At 65.6% G+C, this 14,747-nt stretch overlaps 3 protein-coding genes across 4 annotated transcripts; all 3 read left to right on the forward strand.

Annotated features, from left to right (window-relative positions):
• The first annotated feature begins 42 nt into the window (after nucleotides 1-42).
• On the forward strand, nucleotides 43-6,558 carry MADCAM1 (mucosal vascular addressin cell adhesion molecule 1). Its single transcript, XM_083810949.1, has 5 exons — nucleotides 43-3,422; nucleotides 3,915-4,181; nucleotides 4,299-4,613; nucleotides 4,927-5,592; nucleotides 5,750-6,558. Exons 1-5 carry the CDS (start codon nucleotides 3,374-3,376, stop codon nucleotides 5,872-5,874), a joined length of 1,422 nt encoding a protein of 473 aa, XP_083667075.1. The 5' UTR covers nucleotides 43-3,373; the 3' UTR covers nucleotides 5,875-6,558.
• Nucleotides 6,559-6,698: 140 nt separating this feature from the next.
• Nucleotides 6,699-9,097, forward strand: TPGS1 (tubulin polyglutamylase complex subunit 1). Of its 2 annotated transcripts, none has more exons than XM_083810950.1 (2): nucleotides 6,699-7,390; nucleotides 7,561-9,097. In XM_083810950.1, exons 1-2 carry the CDS (start codon nucleotides 7,059-7,061, stop codon nucleotides 8,090-8,092), a joined length of 864 nt encoding a protein of 287 aa, XP_083667076.1. In that variant the 5' UTR covers nucleotides 6,699-7,058; the 3' UTR covers nucleotides 8,093-9,097. The 2 variants fall into 2 exon arrangements, with proteins under 2 accessions (XP_083667076.1, XP_083667077.1); XM_083810951.1 differs by having other exon boundaries at nucleotides 6,699-7,360.
• Nucleotides 9,098-9,516: 419 nt separating this feature from the next.
• Nucleotides 9,517-14,747, forward strand: CDC34 (cell division cycle 34, ubiquitin conjugating enzyme). The gene is made up of 5 exons (XM_083810952.1): nucleotides 9,517-9,798; nucleotides 12,415-12,501; nucleotides 13,097-13,194; nucleotides 13,282-13,416; nucleotides 13,900-14,747. The coding sequence occupies exons 1-5, from the start codon at nucleotides 9,622-9,624 to the stop codon at nucleotides 14,108-14,110; spliced, it is 708 nt and encodes a 235-aa protein (XP_083667078.1). The 5' UTR covers nucleotides 9,517-9,621; the 3' UTR covers nucleotides 14,111-14,747.

The raw sequence follows: 14,747 nt of genomic DNA on the forward strand, positions 1-14,747 counted from the left end.
CATCTCACCGCGGGCGCGAGCAAAACCCAAGAGTCTTCCAGGCAGCACGTGCAGGCAATATTTGCAGTACAGGGCCCTCTTCGGGATGTGGAGTGGGGAGGAAAACGCTCCACAAGTGCAGTCAGGGCTGGGGCTGTTGCCTTTGGCAGGCGGGGGCTTGCTCTCAGGTTTGTGCGAGCCCCGACGGCTGCCTGCAGCCCAGCGCTCAGCGTCCAGCCCTCGCCTCCTGCCCTGCGCGCAGCGTCCGTCCCTCGCTCCTGCCGTGAGCGATTCCCAGGGGAGCACCCCTGGGACCAGGGTGGGGGCCGCAGCACGCAGTTATTAGCATCCCAGACCCCATTGTCTTCATTTCCAGGCAGGCTTAATTTAGATCTTATCTTCCTCATTTAAGGGGTGGTGTTTTTTTTTTTTTGTTTTTTTTTACAGTGCTTGAGGATAGTAGCGCTGTGGACAATGTAATCACAAGAAGGATGAGCAAATCCCAGTCAGACCTTGGATGGGATCTGCTGTTGGATGGCCGATATCCTGTAATGAGCTGGAAATGCAATTCATCTGCTGTAAAATATATTGCCTTTTCTATTTATTTCCTCTGGACTTTTGAGCTTATTGTAATTTTTTTTTCCTACCTTTATGGGGGGGGCAGACCTCAGTTTGACACAGCATCAGTGCACTGGTGGAGAAAGGAAGGCGTGCATATTGCAAGTACAGCCTAGAATCCAAAACAGCTTTTTCTTTTTTTTTCTTTCTCTCTTCTTTCTTCTTTTTTTTTTTTCCCTGGGATCAGGCGTTGGCGAGTGCAGGTGCTGACAGCCCCGTGCTGCGCCCTGGCTCGGCGGCGCGATGGTATCCTGTGCTGGGGGCCAGCGCCCGTCCCGCTGCCGTCGGTCCGTCGCTCTGCGGAGCTGTTTTGAAGTTTGTTTCCTGAAAAACGCCTCGGGCGAGTCTTGCCGAGCGAGAGTCCTCCTGGCTGGCAGGAAGGCGTGTGCTCAGCATCCAGGAGGAAAGTTCAAGCTGTTTCTTGAAAGTCATCGTTCCCTTTGCACTGACCCTAAAAGTTTCCTGTTTCTTGGAAGTCCCTAAGTGCCTCAGCCTGCTCTTCCCACCCTGTACCTGCAACTCGTAGATCTCTCTCTCTTTTTTTTTGCCTTTTCTGGAAGGAGGCAGCTTTGTTCTCCCAGATGAAAAGCATCGCTCGTGTCCGCTTCCAGCCTGGGGGAAAAATCCATCGAGTCCAGCAGAAGGGGAGAGCCCCGTCCTTCCTCCCGCATCCATGCTGCTCGCTGCCCCTGCCCGGCAGCTCCCGGCCCTTCTGCCTCCCTGCCCGTGGCTTCGAGTGCCTCGCAAGTCCTGCGTCGGTGGGCCACTGTGCCCGTGGAGCTTGTGCCGTCCTGACCCTGCCCTCCCCGGCTGCCCGCTGCAGACCTCACCACCCTCTGTTTCTCTTCATGTGCTGGAGAAGTTTCCTTTCTCCTGGTGCTGTCCTGCACCAAAGAGCATCTCCTTGGGCAGCAGAAATGCCTGGAAATAACCACAGCAGCATCCTTGTGGCTTTATGGAGAACAAAGGATGAGGTTGTGGTTTTCCAGCGTGGGTGCTGCCTGGGGCATTCACTCATCCTTTGTGCTGCCGAGGGAGGGGTGGCCAAGGGGACGACTCCCCAGCGGTTTGGGGTGAGCGTGGGCAGTGAGCGCCCACGTCTCCACCGGGGCCGGGCAATCGCAGGGGCCACAGGTGGCTGAGGGGCTGTGGGTTTAGGACACGGAGGGACCAGCGAGGTGCCTTTGCACACCCAAACCTTGTGCTGGCGGCTCTGGGCTGTGAGGGCAGGAGCGAGGAGACTCCAGCACCGCCGTGGGCGTCCTCGCAGCACCCCCGGGATCGCTGCTGGGAAGAGCCCGGCTGGCGCGAGGAGCAGCCCTGGCCAGGGCTCGCCCCATCGAGGGGACCCAGGGTCGGGGGCCCCCATCTGTGGACCACGGCAGCTGCTGGGAGCTCTGGGAAGCGGCTCTGTTAACACAGGATGGAAGGAACAAAACCCCGGAGCCATTAATCACCGTGGCTTCAGCTGAATGTGCATATTCTGATGGCAGCTGTTTACAGAGCACTTCCCCTGCCATTGGGAGGCCTCCAGAAGACGTCAGATGGTTAATTGCCTTTGGTCCCAAAAGGATGAGTGGCGTGCCCTGTGCCTGGAGCCGCTTCTCAGGAGTGTTCCCGCATGGGAAGCGGCGAGTTCCCGCGGTTCCTGCACAGACTTTCCACCTCCTGCAAGGGGAGGTGTGGGGGGATTGGGTGCATCCCCTCCTTTGACCCTTCGGCACCTTCCCCAGCCCCAGCCGTCAGCCTGGCGGGATGGGATGGGCCAGGATGGGCCCGACTCTTCCCGGGGAGCTGGGTAGGGACGAGGAAGTGATGCCAGGCCTGCCATGGGAGCAAGGAGAGGTGCTGAGGCTGGGTAATGTGGGGTAGTCAACATCCACGTGAAAACACTTTTTCCTTCTAACCTATAAAACCATCTTTCCCATGGACACCTACTTTTGTCCCTAAAAACAGCTTCTCCCGGGAATAAATGCTGGTTGCAGCCCCTTGGGCTGGGTGCCTCCTCCCCGTGCCCCGGGGCTACGCCCTCACAAGCCCACGTCTCGGCCCCGCACCGAGCGCGGCGTTGGCTCTGCGTTCGGGACAGAGGGGCTGAGACGGGCTCTGGTGGACAAGCGTCCCTCCCAGCTCCGCAGGGCCGTGCTGGTCCCGGGCAGCGCGGAGTTGGTTTGGGGTTGTGTGGGGCAGTGGAGAGCCAGGCGCCCCGTGTCACCCCGCTCACCCGGCTGGCCCCCGGGCGATTTATTTCAGCTGTTGTTCCTGCCTGGAGCACCCCTGGGTGTCTGGGGTGAGCTGGGGTGGGAAGGCAGCCTGTCCTCCCACTGCATCCAGCCTCTGGGCACAGAAGGATTCAAATCCCCGTGTTCTGGGGGGTTCCTGCTTGCTGGCAGCACCTGAGCAGCCCCTGCACTGCGGCCAGACGGGGTGCGGGGAGAGCCGGGCAAGGTCGAGGTCTGGCGCAAGTCTTGGGGCACCGCTGCCTGCCCGAAGGTGCCAGGGGGGTGCGATGCAGCAGGAGCCCTGCGGGTCTCCTGGGCGTGGGGCTGCAGAGCCGGGTGGGAGCTGAACTTTGAACAAAACGAGAAACCCCCTCTGGAAATACCCCGCTGGCGGGAAGGCCGCGGGGGCGGTTCTTGCAGGGCTTTAAGAAGGGCTGGGGACGGGGCTGGCAGCCAGAAGGGGACAGCCCCGGCCAGCAGCACTTGCTCCCCGACGGGAGGGAAGGAAGGAAAACCTCGGCTTGCTGCTGCCCTGCCCCGTGGCCCTGCGGGCGATGGAAGTGGCTCCTCTCCTCCTCCTCAGCGCGCTGTGGGGCTGCAGCGGTGAGTGCCCGGGAGCCGTGCCGGTCCCTCGCCTGCTGGCCCAGGGCTCTGCTCCACGTGCCGCCGGCGGTGCTCCTCTCCTTGCTCCTCATCCCTGCACCCAGAGCTGTGGGGCCCGTGACTGGTGTGTGTGTGTGACGGCGTGATCTGCTCCTCTGTGCTGCCAGGGGAGCAGCAGTGCTCCCTGGATGAAAACTGAGGCGAGAAGGGGTGTCTGGGCTCATCACCCACAAAACGGCTGGCAGGTCTTGGTGGTAAAGAGTCTGATCAGGCTGCGATGCCTGCTGTGTGGCACCCTGGCTGGCTCCTGCTGCAGAAGCGTTGGCTCTGATGAGCCGCCTCTATGAGCTGCGCCCCCCACAGCGATGGGAAGGGAGTTGGGTGGTGCCTGGGTGTGACTGCTCAGCAAACAGGGAGCCAGAATCGTGTCTGCTTTGCTTTTTGTGTCTGTTCCCCTCTCTAACCCCTCGCGGTTCCTCTTCCTTCTCCCAGGACGACCGGTCGACAAGATGGTGGTGGAGCCGCGGGAGCCGCTGGTGCGGTACGGGGACGCGGTGCAGCTGAACTGCTCGCTGCCCTGCACGGGCGGCACGGTGCAGTGGAAGGGGCTGGACACCAACCTGGGCAGCATCGACTCCTTCCCCACCCACAGCGTCCTGCACATCAACCGCGCCGAGGTGGCCACGGCAGGCACCAAGATCTGCCAGGGCATCTGCGGCGAGGAGCACTACCAGAAATCCGTCGACCTGAGGGTTTACTGTAAGCACCCCCACCCCTTCCCCCAGCACCCCCCCGCACAGCCCTGAGTCCCCCGCGGCTGCGGGAAGCGGTGCCGAGAGTCACTTTTTGTGCTCCCCGCGGCGGCTCCTCTCGCAGCCCTCCCGGACGCGCTGCAGCTCGAGGCGCACCCGCCTGCCCTGGTGCCGGGTCAGCCCGCCACGCTGCGCTGCTCGGCCCGGTGCGTGTACCCGCCCGCGGCGCTGGTGGTCGCTTGGTACCGGGGGGACCAAGAGCTGCAGAGGAACGACCCTGACACAACGGAGACCGACGAGGAGCTGTTCGACATCGAGGCCACGCTGTCGGTAGCAGGGGAGGACGTGGCGGAGGGTGCGCTGTTCAGGTGCGAGCTGACACTGAGCGTCGGGACGGAGATTTTCACCCGAGAGGCGTCCGTGGCTGTGAGCACAGGGGGTGAGTGCCGGGGCTGGAGCTGGGGTCCCGGGTCCCTGCAGTGCCCTGTCGCCCAGAGCCCACCCCCACCGACAGGCACTGCTTGAAATCACTCTGCAGGAGGGTGACAGCACCCCTCGCTGTGCTGCACCGCCGGTCCCCCATCCCCGCTGCTGCGCTGGGGGTGCCGCTCTGCTGCTGCTCCCCGCCCAAGGGCGCTGCGCTCAGGGTGGAGGCGGCTGGGGCAGGTGGAGGGGGCATCGCCCACAGAGATAACGCGATGGAGAGGCACTGCCCCGGCTCTAAGGCTGCCCGGGACCCTCTGTGTTCGCAGCTGTGGCAGAGCAGCCGGTGGCTGTGGCCACCTCCACAGAGAGCCCCCACACGACGACGACCACAATGGGCAGCCTCAGCACCACCAGGCCTGTGGCCACCATGGCGCTGTCCCCAGAGCTGGGTGTCCCCATGCATGAGCCCACCTCAGCCCTGACCACTGCATCGCAGGAGCCCAAGACCACCTCAGAGCAGGCTGCTGCTACTGAACCCCCCCCAGTGGAGCGCCCCACTCCTCGGGGCCCCATAGCAGGCAGCCCCTCAGCACGTCCAGCCACCGCCACGGTTCCCAGCTCCAGCTCCACGAGCCCCACAGCTGGGGGCCTGGCCGAGGCAGAGGGCACGGCTGCGGGTGGCACCCTCCAGGGCTCTCACGTGGCAGGGACGGGGACGGCGCCCGCCTGCAGCCTGCGGATCTGGTCGCTGCCTCCCAACGGGACGCGGGGCAGGGCCCTGCGCATCGAGTGCCACGCGCAGTGCGCTCAGAATGCCACCGTCCGCTGGCTGCGCACCCCCGTGGCCCTGTCGCAGTACCGGGAGGAGGTGGCGGGCAGCGGCTCCACACTGCAGCTGGACCACGCTGAGCCCCGTCACCAGGGTCACTACCAGTGCATCCTGCAGGGACACCGCTCCCAGGCGGTCAGCCTGCAGCTGGTGGTCTCGGACGGTGAGTGCGGGTCCGCGGCCCCTGCATTGCCCCCCACACACATCCCTTGGGATGGGCTGCAGCTGTGCTAGGGCTTTGGGGCATTACACTCGGCCCCGGGTACCTGCCCGTGTCGGCAGCGTGCCTGCGACTACGTGTCCTCCTTGTGCCTTGGCAGATATGTTCAGCGCTGACCCCGCCATAGCCATGGGGACAACGATGTCACTCCTGGGACTGATAGTGACCGGTGTCATATCTCATCGCCTGTGGAAACGATTCAAGTCGCAGTATGAACTGTCCTAAGAGCAGGGACTGCCTACCACTGCCCCACCACTGCACCAGTCCCTGCCGTCGTCCTGTCCGCTGCTGGGCTCTCCTGGCTGCAGGAAGCTGAGCACCGATGGAGCCGGGCAGCCCAGCTCCAGAAATGGGACCAAAGGAGCTGGTGGGGTGCAGGGTGCTGCTGTGAGACCCCGAGAAGAGCAGCCCCGGGCCCAGGGGGAGCTGCCCCTGCACCTCTCTGAGCACGGCCGCCCCTGCGCTCCCTCACCCCAGGCAGGCCCTGGAGGCCAGCAGGCAGCGGTGAGCAGGGCCGGGACCCGGGACGTCCGAGCGGCCGCTGCTCCTCAGGGGCCTCCCTGTGCCCAGCGCTGCCCGCGGTGCCGACGGGACTGCGATGCGCGAGGCCGCACCGTCCCCACAGCCAGCTGGCTGGCCAGCCCGTCGTGTGCTGCCCGGAGCTCGGGGCAGCCCCGAAGGAGCGACTCGGGGCGGCAAGAGGAGGAGGCCGAGCGCCAGGAGGGATGCCAGGGGCGCGGGGGGACCCGGGGAGCGCGGGGTCCTGAGCAGCTCGGCCGGCGCCACCACAGCGCCGGGGCCCAGCACCACCGCGGGTGGCAGCGGCTCCGCACAGCCCGCAGGCGCTGGGCGTCAGGAGAAGGGCACCACGCAGGGGCGTTACTGCCAAATAAAGGCTTTGTTTGGGTGTATTCGGATTTATTTGGGTGTGTTTGGATTTATTTGGGTTTATTCGGATTTATTTGTGCCCCGAGGCTGTTCCCGCGGGTCTGTCCTGCTGTCCCCAGTGCAGGCCACGGCGGCGCCGCAGCCCCGTCCCGGCCCCGCAGCGCTCCGGGACACCAGGCCCGGCCACCGGCGGCGCGGGGCCCCGAGCGCTGCCGCGTCCCGGCGCTGCGGGGCCTCCTGCCCGGAGCAGCCATGGCGGCCAGGGCGCCTCACGGCTCCGTTGCCCACATTCAAGATGGCGGCCCGCGGCCTCGCCCGACGGCGGCGCCTCAGCGCCGTAGCAACGGCTTCCCTCCCGCTGATTGGATGCGCGAGGCGACGGCGGCGGTGGGCTCGCCGCACGTCCCGCCCGCGGATTGGCTGCCAGTGCTCAAGATGGCGGCGCGGGAGCTTCCGGCCTCGGCGGACTGGCTGTGCGCGGCCAAGATGGCGGGGGCCCGCCTTCGCTGCCCGCAGCTAAGATGGCGGCGTACGAGAAGCGGCGGGCGGCCGCCGCCCAGGCCCCGGCGGCAGGCAGCGGCCCGGCGGAGCCGCTCGGCGCGGCGGCGGGCGGCGAGCCGGGGGGCGAGGCGGAGTTCCTGCTGCGGAGCGGTGTCACCGCCATGGTGCGGGAGGCGCTGCTGAAGGTGCTGGAGGCGCGGCCCGAGGAGCCGGTCTCCTTCCTGGCCGACTACTTCGAGCGGCTGGTGTTGGGCGGCCCCGGGGCGGCCGAGGCGGCCGCGGAGCTCCCGGCGCCGCCGCAGCGCCTGGCCCGGGCGCTGTGGTACGTGCGCCTGGCCCACCACTCCCACAGGTGCGGGCGGGCGGTGGAGGGGAGCGGGCGGCGGACTACGGCTCCCGGCGTGCCCCGCGGCGGCGGCACCGCACGCGTCCCTGGCCGGGCGCCCGGGGCGCGCTGGGAGTTGTAGTTCTGGGAGGGGCCCCGCGGTAAGGCCGTGTGTTTTTTGCTCCGTGTCGCGGCAGGACGGCGTTCAACAACAACATCAGCACGGCCTACGAGGTGCTGGGCGCCAGCGGGCGGCGGCGGCGGCCGGGCGTGGACGGGCGGCTGTACAGCGAGCTGCTGCGGCGCATCTGCCAGCTCGGGGCCGCGCCACAGGAGGTGGCGGCCGCGCTGCTGCGCAGGGTGCAGTGCCGGGACCACGAGGCCGTGCCCTTCGATGTCTTCCGCTACGGCGTGCTCACCTGCTTCGTGCTGCTGGAGTTCGTGGCCAAGGCGCACACCCTGTACGACGTCCTGGATGGCGGCACAGGCGCGGCGGACAAGAGGGTCTGCCAGGCCGTCCTGCACACGCTGGAGGAGGCGCTGGGAGGCAGCGACTTCTCGGTGCCCGTGCGGTACCTGGAGGCGGGCTCCAAGCTGGGGCCGGACTGCTTGGCCTTGGCCATGGACCGGGCGCTGCAGGAGAGGAAGCTGAGCGCCTCCATGAGCAGGGACGAGTTCCTGAAGAAAGCCACGGCCTTATTTGTCGCAAAAGTGAAGCCTGTTGACTAACGTCCAGGTGTGAACAACACTCGCTGCTTCCAGTTCTAATTCCCTAAGTGCTTTGGACAGAGCAGTTTATGTTACGGAGGCTTCAGTCCCTGGAACCGAGCTGGGCAATGAGGCACGGGTGGGCTTGTCGGGCACTGCCTGATGAGCCCTGGGTCTGCCTGATGAGAGACTGCTAATTTCCATGCTCCTTTCCTTGTTCTGAGCACTACAGGTGCCCACTCAGCTCTGGCACTTGATGTTTCCATGTCCGGATGTGTCTCTCCTAGCTGTAGCCCCTCAATTTCCTGCTGGCATCAGAAAGTCTTTTTTTAAGCATTAACTGGGAACTTGCGAGGAGGCCTGTAAACTGTAGGCCAGTGTTAGTAATTAAAAAGGAGCCAGAATGAACTGAATGCGGGGCTGGATCTCCAGATATCCCACAGTTTCGTGCTAGACCTGGCGATGTTGTGTTCGTGCAGCTTCAGCAGGGAGCTTGGTCTCTGCTTTCTGGTTTGTTTGACCCCTACCTGTAAAGCACAGGATGATGCTTCACTGCTTCGCGGGCTATCGAGAGGATTCACAGGTAAATACTGGGTTGATAGGACATGTGAGATAAAGATTGCTTGTTAAGAAAAATGTTTTAAATGCACGGAAGATGAGAAGTGGTTGGCCTGGAGGAGCTGCTAGCCTGGGCTGGGCTCTGCCGGGAGCTGAGCTGCAAAGCTCCTGGTGGCGAGAAGCTGCTCTCGCTGCGTCCCTGCCCAGTGTTTACCGAACCGCCTCAGCTTCTGCAGTCCAGAGGCTGAAGTTGAAGGCTCGCACTTGGTGACTTTCCCTGCGGAGCTGCAGAGCGCTGCCGACTGGTGGCGGCCTGGCACTGAGCGACCCCCGTTCCCTGCGAGGTCCCCCGGCTGTTGAACAGACGCGCGTTGAGCCGTACGTTATTTATTTGAACTTGCCTGTGTTAATTATTTATACTGTGCAATTATCGGTTTACTGGAAGACATTAAAGCTTTTTATTATTTAGAGCGGCCAATTTATTTACAGCTGGGCAGCGCTTAGCGCCGGGATACGTCGCGTTCGCAGCTCGGGGCAGGTTTTTTCCTTTGCCCCGTTCCCAGGAGGGCTGAGCAGCTGCCGTCAGCCCGCCGCAGGCCGCCTGGCGGAGGGGGGGGGGGCAGCGCGAGGCCGGCGGGGCCGCTCCCTAACGCCGGGGGCAGCCGCGGGCCGGGCCCGGCCGTGGGGCGCTGCGGGGGCGGCCTCGGCCCCGGCGGGGGGGGCGCGGGGGCTGCCGGGAAGGGTCCCCGAGGGGGGCGGTGCCACGGGGAGGAGCTCGCTGCTAGCCCCGCCCTTCTCCCGACGGCGCGTTCTGATAGGCGGAGGGAGGAGCCCGCGCTGGCCCCGCCCCCCGCGGTCGGACTACAACTCCCGTGGTGCCCCGCGGCCCCCGAGCGGCGGCCCCCGGTCCCGTCCGCCCCGGTCCCGTCCGCCCCGCGCCCGCCGCCCCCCCCCCCCCCCCGCGGCCTCTCCGCGGCCGGCCCGGGCCCGGCATGGCGCGGCCGCCCGTGCCCAGCTCGCAGAAGGCGCTGCTGCTGGAGCTCAAGGGGCTGCAGGAGGAGCCCGTGGAGGGGTTCCGCGTGGCGCTGGTGGACGAGGGGGACCTGTACACCTGGGAGGTGGCCATCTTCGGGCCCCCCGGCACCGAGTACGAGGGCGGCTACTTCAAGGTGGTGCGGGGGGGGCGGCCTCGGGGGGGCGCGGGGCGGGGCTTGGGCTGGGGGGGGACGGGGCCGAGGGGAGGGGAGGGGAGGGCGGCCAAAGGAGCTGGCGGGGGTCGGGGGGGGTCTGGGGGGGCGCTGGGGGCCGGGGGGGGCCGGGGGGGGCAGGCAGGAGGAGCCACCGCCTGGGGACGTGGGTTGCCGGTGTGCGGTGGCCGCTGCCAAACCGTGCCGGGATTCCTCTCGGGGGAAGGGGCCTCGTCGCTCCGAGGGGCTGTGCCGCTGGGTGCCCTCACCCTGCCGCTGGGGGCAGGCGGCGAGCTCGGATGGCCCCCCCCCAACCCCCCCCAAAGGGGCACCCCAGGCATCGCCGCCAGGCCGGGGCAGAAGGGACAAGGGACAAGGGGCCCCCCCTGCGCAGCCCAGGCCGAGCCGGGGCAGTTCCAGCCCGGTGCTGCGCTGCTGTCGGGGCTGGGAGCGTGCGTGGCCGCACCGCGCAGCCTGTCAGGGACGTGTGTCTGTCTGTCTGTCTGTCTGTGTGTGTCTGTGTGTCTGTGTGTGAGCGCTCTCCCGTTTGCTGTGCAACCCACGCGGCTGTTTTCTTCCTCTTTCTCTTCCTCCCTCCTCCGCCGCAGGTTGTTTTCCCTCAGCCCGTGCCGGCAGGGTGGGGATGCGCCGCGGTCAGCCAGCCCGGGGTCGGCCCGGCCGAGGCGCTGGGAGGCTGGAGCAGCGCGGAGGGCAAGCCTGGCGCTCCGGTCAGCGTTCCCTCGTCGCCGAAACGTTCACCCGGAGACTTCCTCCGTAGCCTCTCCGGGCCGTCAGCCTGAGGCTCTGAGCTCTCACGTTCCAGCAGCTCGTGCTCCTGTTCCGTACCTGAGAGTTCCCAGGCTTGGCGCTGTTCCGTGGCAATGGAGGGGAGGGAGGGGGTCGTGCGCTCGTTTCGGGCTCGTGACAGCGTCAGCCTGCTCGTGTACAGCGAAGCGTGGCTGCGGTCAGAGCCCCCTCGGGGAGCGCTTTGCCTGGGGATGGTTTTGTTCTGGTCCTCTCGAGGACAACAAAGGGGATTGTTCTGCCAAGTTCAGCTGTTTGGCCCCAGCACAGGGCCTTGTGTTGTTGTGGTGCCCTGAGCGCTCGCCCCAGCCTCCTCTTCGCTGCTTCTCCCACGTCGCAGGGAGCGGGGCAGGCAGACAAAGGCTGCCCTGGAAGGCTGCAGGTAACGAGCTTAATGAAGCAGAGTGCCGCTGCTGCGGTCACGAGGCTCCTCCGACTTGCAGAGGTCTGCTCGTGCCGGAGGACCGGAGCTGGGGGGCGCGGGGGGCAGAGGGTGGCAGCACCTGGGGCTGGGGCTGGGCAGCGGGACACGGACGGACGTCTCTGTCTCTGCGCTGAGCTCTCCACGGCCGCTGGCTGACAGCGGGGTTTGGCAGCACCGCGCGGTGCTGAGGCTGTAATTCCAGAAGCAGCCAAAGCCTCGTGTGCAGCTACTGCTCTGAATGGGGCCTGCGCTGGGCTCGGGGGTCCCGCTCCCTGGAGGAGGAGGGAGGGGGGAGAGCAATGATCCCGAAGCACCGTGGGGCCGTTCCATCGGCACCGTCCCTCAGTGGGTCCGAGTTCTAAATTCTCACATGCGACAAATGTTCAGAGCTTTTGTCTTAAATCTTAGCGTTTTTTTTGGTTTGGCTGTTGGCTTTTTTGGGAGCGGTGGCGGAATCTCCTTCTGGAAGTTTGCTTCCAGAGGCTGGGAGCACCCCAAAGCCCCACCGGCCGCCACGGGTCGTGCAGCACCGCAGGGAGGAGCAGCCTCGTGGGGAAGCGTGGTGCCAGTGGGCCCAGAGAGCCCGCCCTAGGTTCGGTGGGCTCCAAGGCCAGCGGTGAGCCCCGGCCTGCCCCATCGACGTCCCTGCAGCCACCGCCTGCAGAGCCCGGTGGGCGCTGTCGTCCCTGCTGGCGCTGGCCGTGGGCTGCTGCGTGATCTTCATCTGCGTTTATTTTTAGTGCCTGAGCTATGCAGCGCGGCCGGTTTAGGGCTGGTCTTTTTTTTTCGGTGTTGACGAGCTATTTTTAGGGGTTCGGCGCGCTGAGCGGAGCGCCAAACACCTGATGCTTCTTCCCCGTTCAGCTCCGGAGCGTGGAGTCTGCTCCCTGGCCGCCAGCTGGAGCCGTGTCCCCTGCGGCGCTGCTCCAGGGCTTTGCCCAGGGCTGCTGCCCGGCCTCGGGTCCCGCTTCTACCCCCGGCCAACGCCAGCCCCGCGTGTCACGGCCTCCTTGCTGCGTGCCGCGCGGGTCCGACCGGTGCCGCCAGCTCCTGGCGCCCGCTGCCTCCCTCCGCCGGCCGCCTGATTGCAAAAGGGGGAGGCAGGGAGCGGCTGGCAGAGGTGGAAGTTGTTTCTCAAGGGCTTAGGTGAGAAAAACATCCGGGGAGTCGCCAGCGGTGCCTGTTTGTTTTCCGGTCACCCCCCCAGAGCCCCCCCCCGTGGCCGCCAGCAGGCGCAGAGGCTTTGGCCGCGCTGCTCTGGGCCTGGCAGCGGCTTCTTTCTCCTGGGGGGAGCGGGAGGTCTGGGCCTTCCCTTCCTTCCCTGCCTTCTCACAAGCCGGTGCTGACTCCTCTCTGTTGTTTCCTTGCAGGCTCGTCTCCGCTTTCCCATCGACTACCCCTATTCTCCCCCTGCGTTCAGGTTCTTAACCAAAATGTGGCACCCCAACATCTACGAGGTAGGTGGCCGGGGCAGTGCAGAAGCTTCTCGGGCAGACAGGGAGGGCACGTGGTAATCTCGGGATTAAAATTCCAAGCCCTGGTCACGAGCACAACGTTGGAAACCCTGCGCCTTTGGCATTTGGTGCCTGGCATTGGAAAGGCAGCCAACAGAGGCTTTTACAACAGCCTGCCTCGTATCCTGCAGCTGCTTCCAGGTTGCTCAGCCTCTCCAGGCTGGAGGACTCCCACGCGTGCCTGGCGGGGACGCGGTGCCTGAGCCAAGGGTGGATGCAGAGCAGGGGCTCGCAGCGCCCCGTGGCAGCGGCTCTGGGGGGCCGTGTTCAGGCGCTGGACAGCCGGCGGCTCGGCAGCTCCACCTGTACCGTACCGCTGTCCTGGGGTGCTGCCCGAGGCCGGAGGGGGCAGAGAGCATAACGGGGACAGGCAGCTCTGCTGTCCCTCCCCAGGGACCAAAAGCACAGGCTGGGACTCGCTCACCTCATCTAAGCCAAAGGGAAGAGCGGCCGGGGCACTGGAGCAGAGGATGGGCTGCTTGGGGGGGTGCTCGGGCCGGGAGCCCCCCTGAGGATGCCGCTTCGCGTGTGCTTCCAGACCGGTGACGTCTGCATCTCCATCCTGCACCCGCCCGTGGACGACCCGCAGAGCGGGGAGCTGCCGTCGGAGCGCTGGAACCCGACGCAGAACGTGCGGTACGGCCGCGGGCAGGGCGGGGGCGGCGCTGGGGGCGGCGGGGCCGGGGGCGCAGCACGGCGCTCACCGCCTGTGTTGGCTGCCAGGACCATTCTTCTGAGCGTGATCTCGCTGCTGAACGAGCCCAACACCTTTTCTCCTGCCAACGTGGACGCCTCTGTGATGTACCGCAAGTGGAAGGAGAGCAAAGGGAAGGACCGGGAGTACACGGACATCATCAGGTGCGGGGGAGGGCGCTCCCAGAGCTCCCCGGCAGCGTGGGGGCTTCCTGAGCTGTCGTCGCGTGGGGTGCGGGGCTGCAGGGTCCCGAGGGCACAGCCTGCCCGGCTCAGTCCCTTCTGCAGGCTGGTAGGAGGGGATGCTGGCTCCGAGAGTGGCTCTCGACGAGCCGCTTGGCCGCGGTACGTGCCCAGCTTGGTTGTTGCTGGCAGCCCTGGCCCCTGTCAGCCCCAGAGCTGAGGACGTGGCCATGCAGCAGCCGCTGTGCCAGCACGGTCGTGCTGCCAGGGCTCTGCTGTGGGACTGGTGAGCCCTGGCGTGGCAAGGGGGGCCCTGTGAGCATGGGGCGCCCCCAGTCCTGTGTGGGTGCGTGACCTTTCAGCTGGGGCACGAGCAGGGACGAGCTGCGTCCCCGGGCTGCGCCACGCAGCGCCCAGGCTGTGCGAGCCCCTCTGTCCTCACCCCGCCTGCTTCTCGCCCCCCAGGAAGCAAGTCTTGGGAACAAAGGTGGACGCTGAGCGGGATGGCGTGAAGGTCCCCACCACGCTGGCAGAGTATTGCATGAAGACCAAGACTCCGGCCCCCGATGAGGGCTCAGACCTGTTCTACGACGACTATTACGAGGACGATGAGATGGAGGAGGAAGCAGACAGCTGCTACGGTGACGATGATGACTCTGGCAATGAGGAATCTTGATGGCCCCCTGGCGTTGCAAAGCGTGCTATAAACTACTGAATTTTACCTCAACTAGGACAAACCGGTTTGAATTTAGGATCTGTCAGCCCTGAAATTAACTCTCTACATCTCAGGGAGACTATTCTGCTGTTGTAAAGGAAACCCCACCGCTGTCTTTGTAGAAGAAGCAAAAAAAAATAATCCCTATTTTAAAAACTTCCTGGGTGGGGACGGGGAAGTCTCTCTGGGGCATTCACGAGCCCACAGAGGCTGGGGAGCTGGCGGCTCTGCCTGGGTGGAGGGACGGGGACGGCTGCTCTTGGCTGCCCGCTGTTCGGGCACGTTCAGCTCCCCTGGAGGCGCGGTTTGGGGAGGCTGTGGAGCTGGTGAGCGGTCGCTTTGGGGGGGAGCAGGGGCGCTTTTGTGCAGCTTTCCGCAGCCTCCAAGCAGGAAGGGGAATGCGGAGGGGGCGCAGCTCCCCCTTCCCTGCGGTGAGGCCGTCCCGTGCGGGACCCCGCTGCCGCCCCTTCCTGCGGAGCGGGGGCGTGGGGCAGGACGGGGCTGTTGGCAGCTTTTAACGAGCTGGGAGGGAGGGGGTAGTTCTGAGTCTTTCTGCTTCTGTTTTTTTAGAAACTATTTAATAAAGTGCTTTAAGGGA

This window comes from Anser anser, assembly GCF_964211835.1.
Source record: "Anser anser genome assembly, chromosome: 25".
Lineage (NCBI taxonomy): Eukaryota > Metazoa > Chordata > Aves > Anseriformes > Anatidae > Anser > Anser anser.

What these genes read in the sequence shown, in the direction of transcription:
- TPGS1 (XM_083810950.1), top strand. Translation starts at nt 7,059, where the DNA reads ATGGCGGCGTACGAGAAGCGGCGGGCGGCCGCCGCCCAGGCCCCGGCG. An exon ending in CTGGCCCACCACTCCCACAG is followed by an intron (nt 7,391 to 7,560) that starts GTGCGGGCGGGC and finishes GTGTCGCGGCAG; the next exon opens with GACGGCGTTCAACAACAACA.
- CDC34 (XM_083810952.1), top strand. Translation starts at nt 9,622, where the DNA reads ATGGCGCGGCCGCCCGTGCCCAGCTCGCAGAAGGCGCTGCTGCTGGAG. An exon ending in AACCCGACGCAGAACGTGCG is followed by an intron (nt 13,195 to 13,281) that starts GTACGGCCGCGG and finishes GTTGGCTGCCAG; the next exon opens with GACCATTCTTCTGAGCGTGA. An exon ending in GAGTACACGGACATCATCAG is followed by an intron (nt 13,417 to 13,899) that starts GTGCGGGGGAGG and finishes CTCGCCCCCCAG; the next exon opens with GAAGCAAGTCTTGGGAACAA.
- MADCAM1 (XM_083810949.1), top strand. Translation starts at nt 3,374, where the DNA reads ATGGAAGTGGCTCCTCTCCTCCTCCTCAGCGCGCTGTGGGGCTGCAGC. An exon ending in CGTCGACCTGAGGGTTTACT is followed by an intron (nt 4,182 to 4,298) that starts GTAAGCACCCCC and finishes CTCCTCTCGCAG; the next exon opens with CCCTCCCGGACGCGCTGCAG. An exon ending in CGTGGCTGTGAGCACAGGGG is followed by an intron (nt 4,614 to 4,926) that starts GTGAGTGCCGGG and finishes CTGTGTTCGCAG; the next exon opens with CTGTGGCAGAGCAGCCGGTG.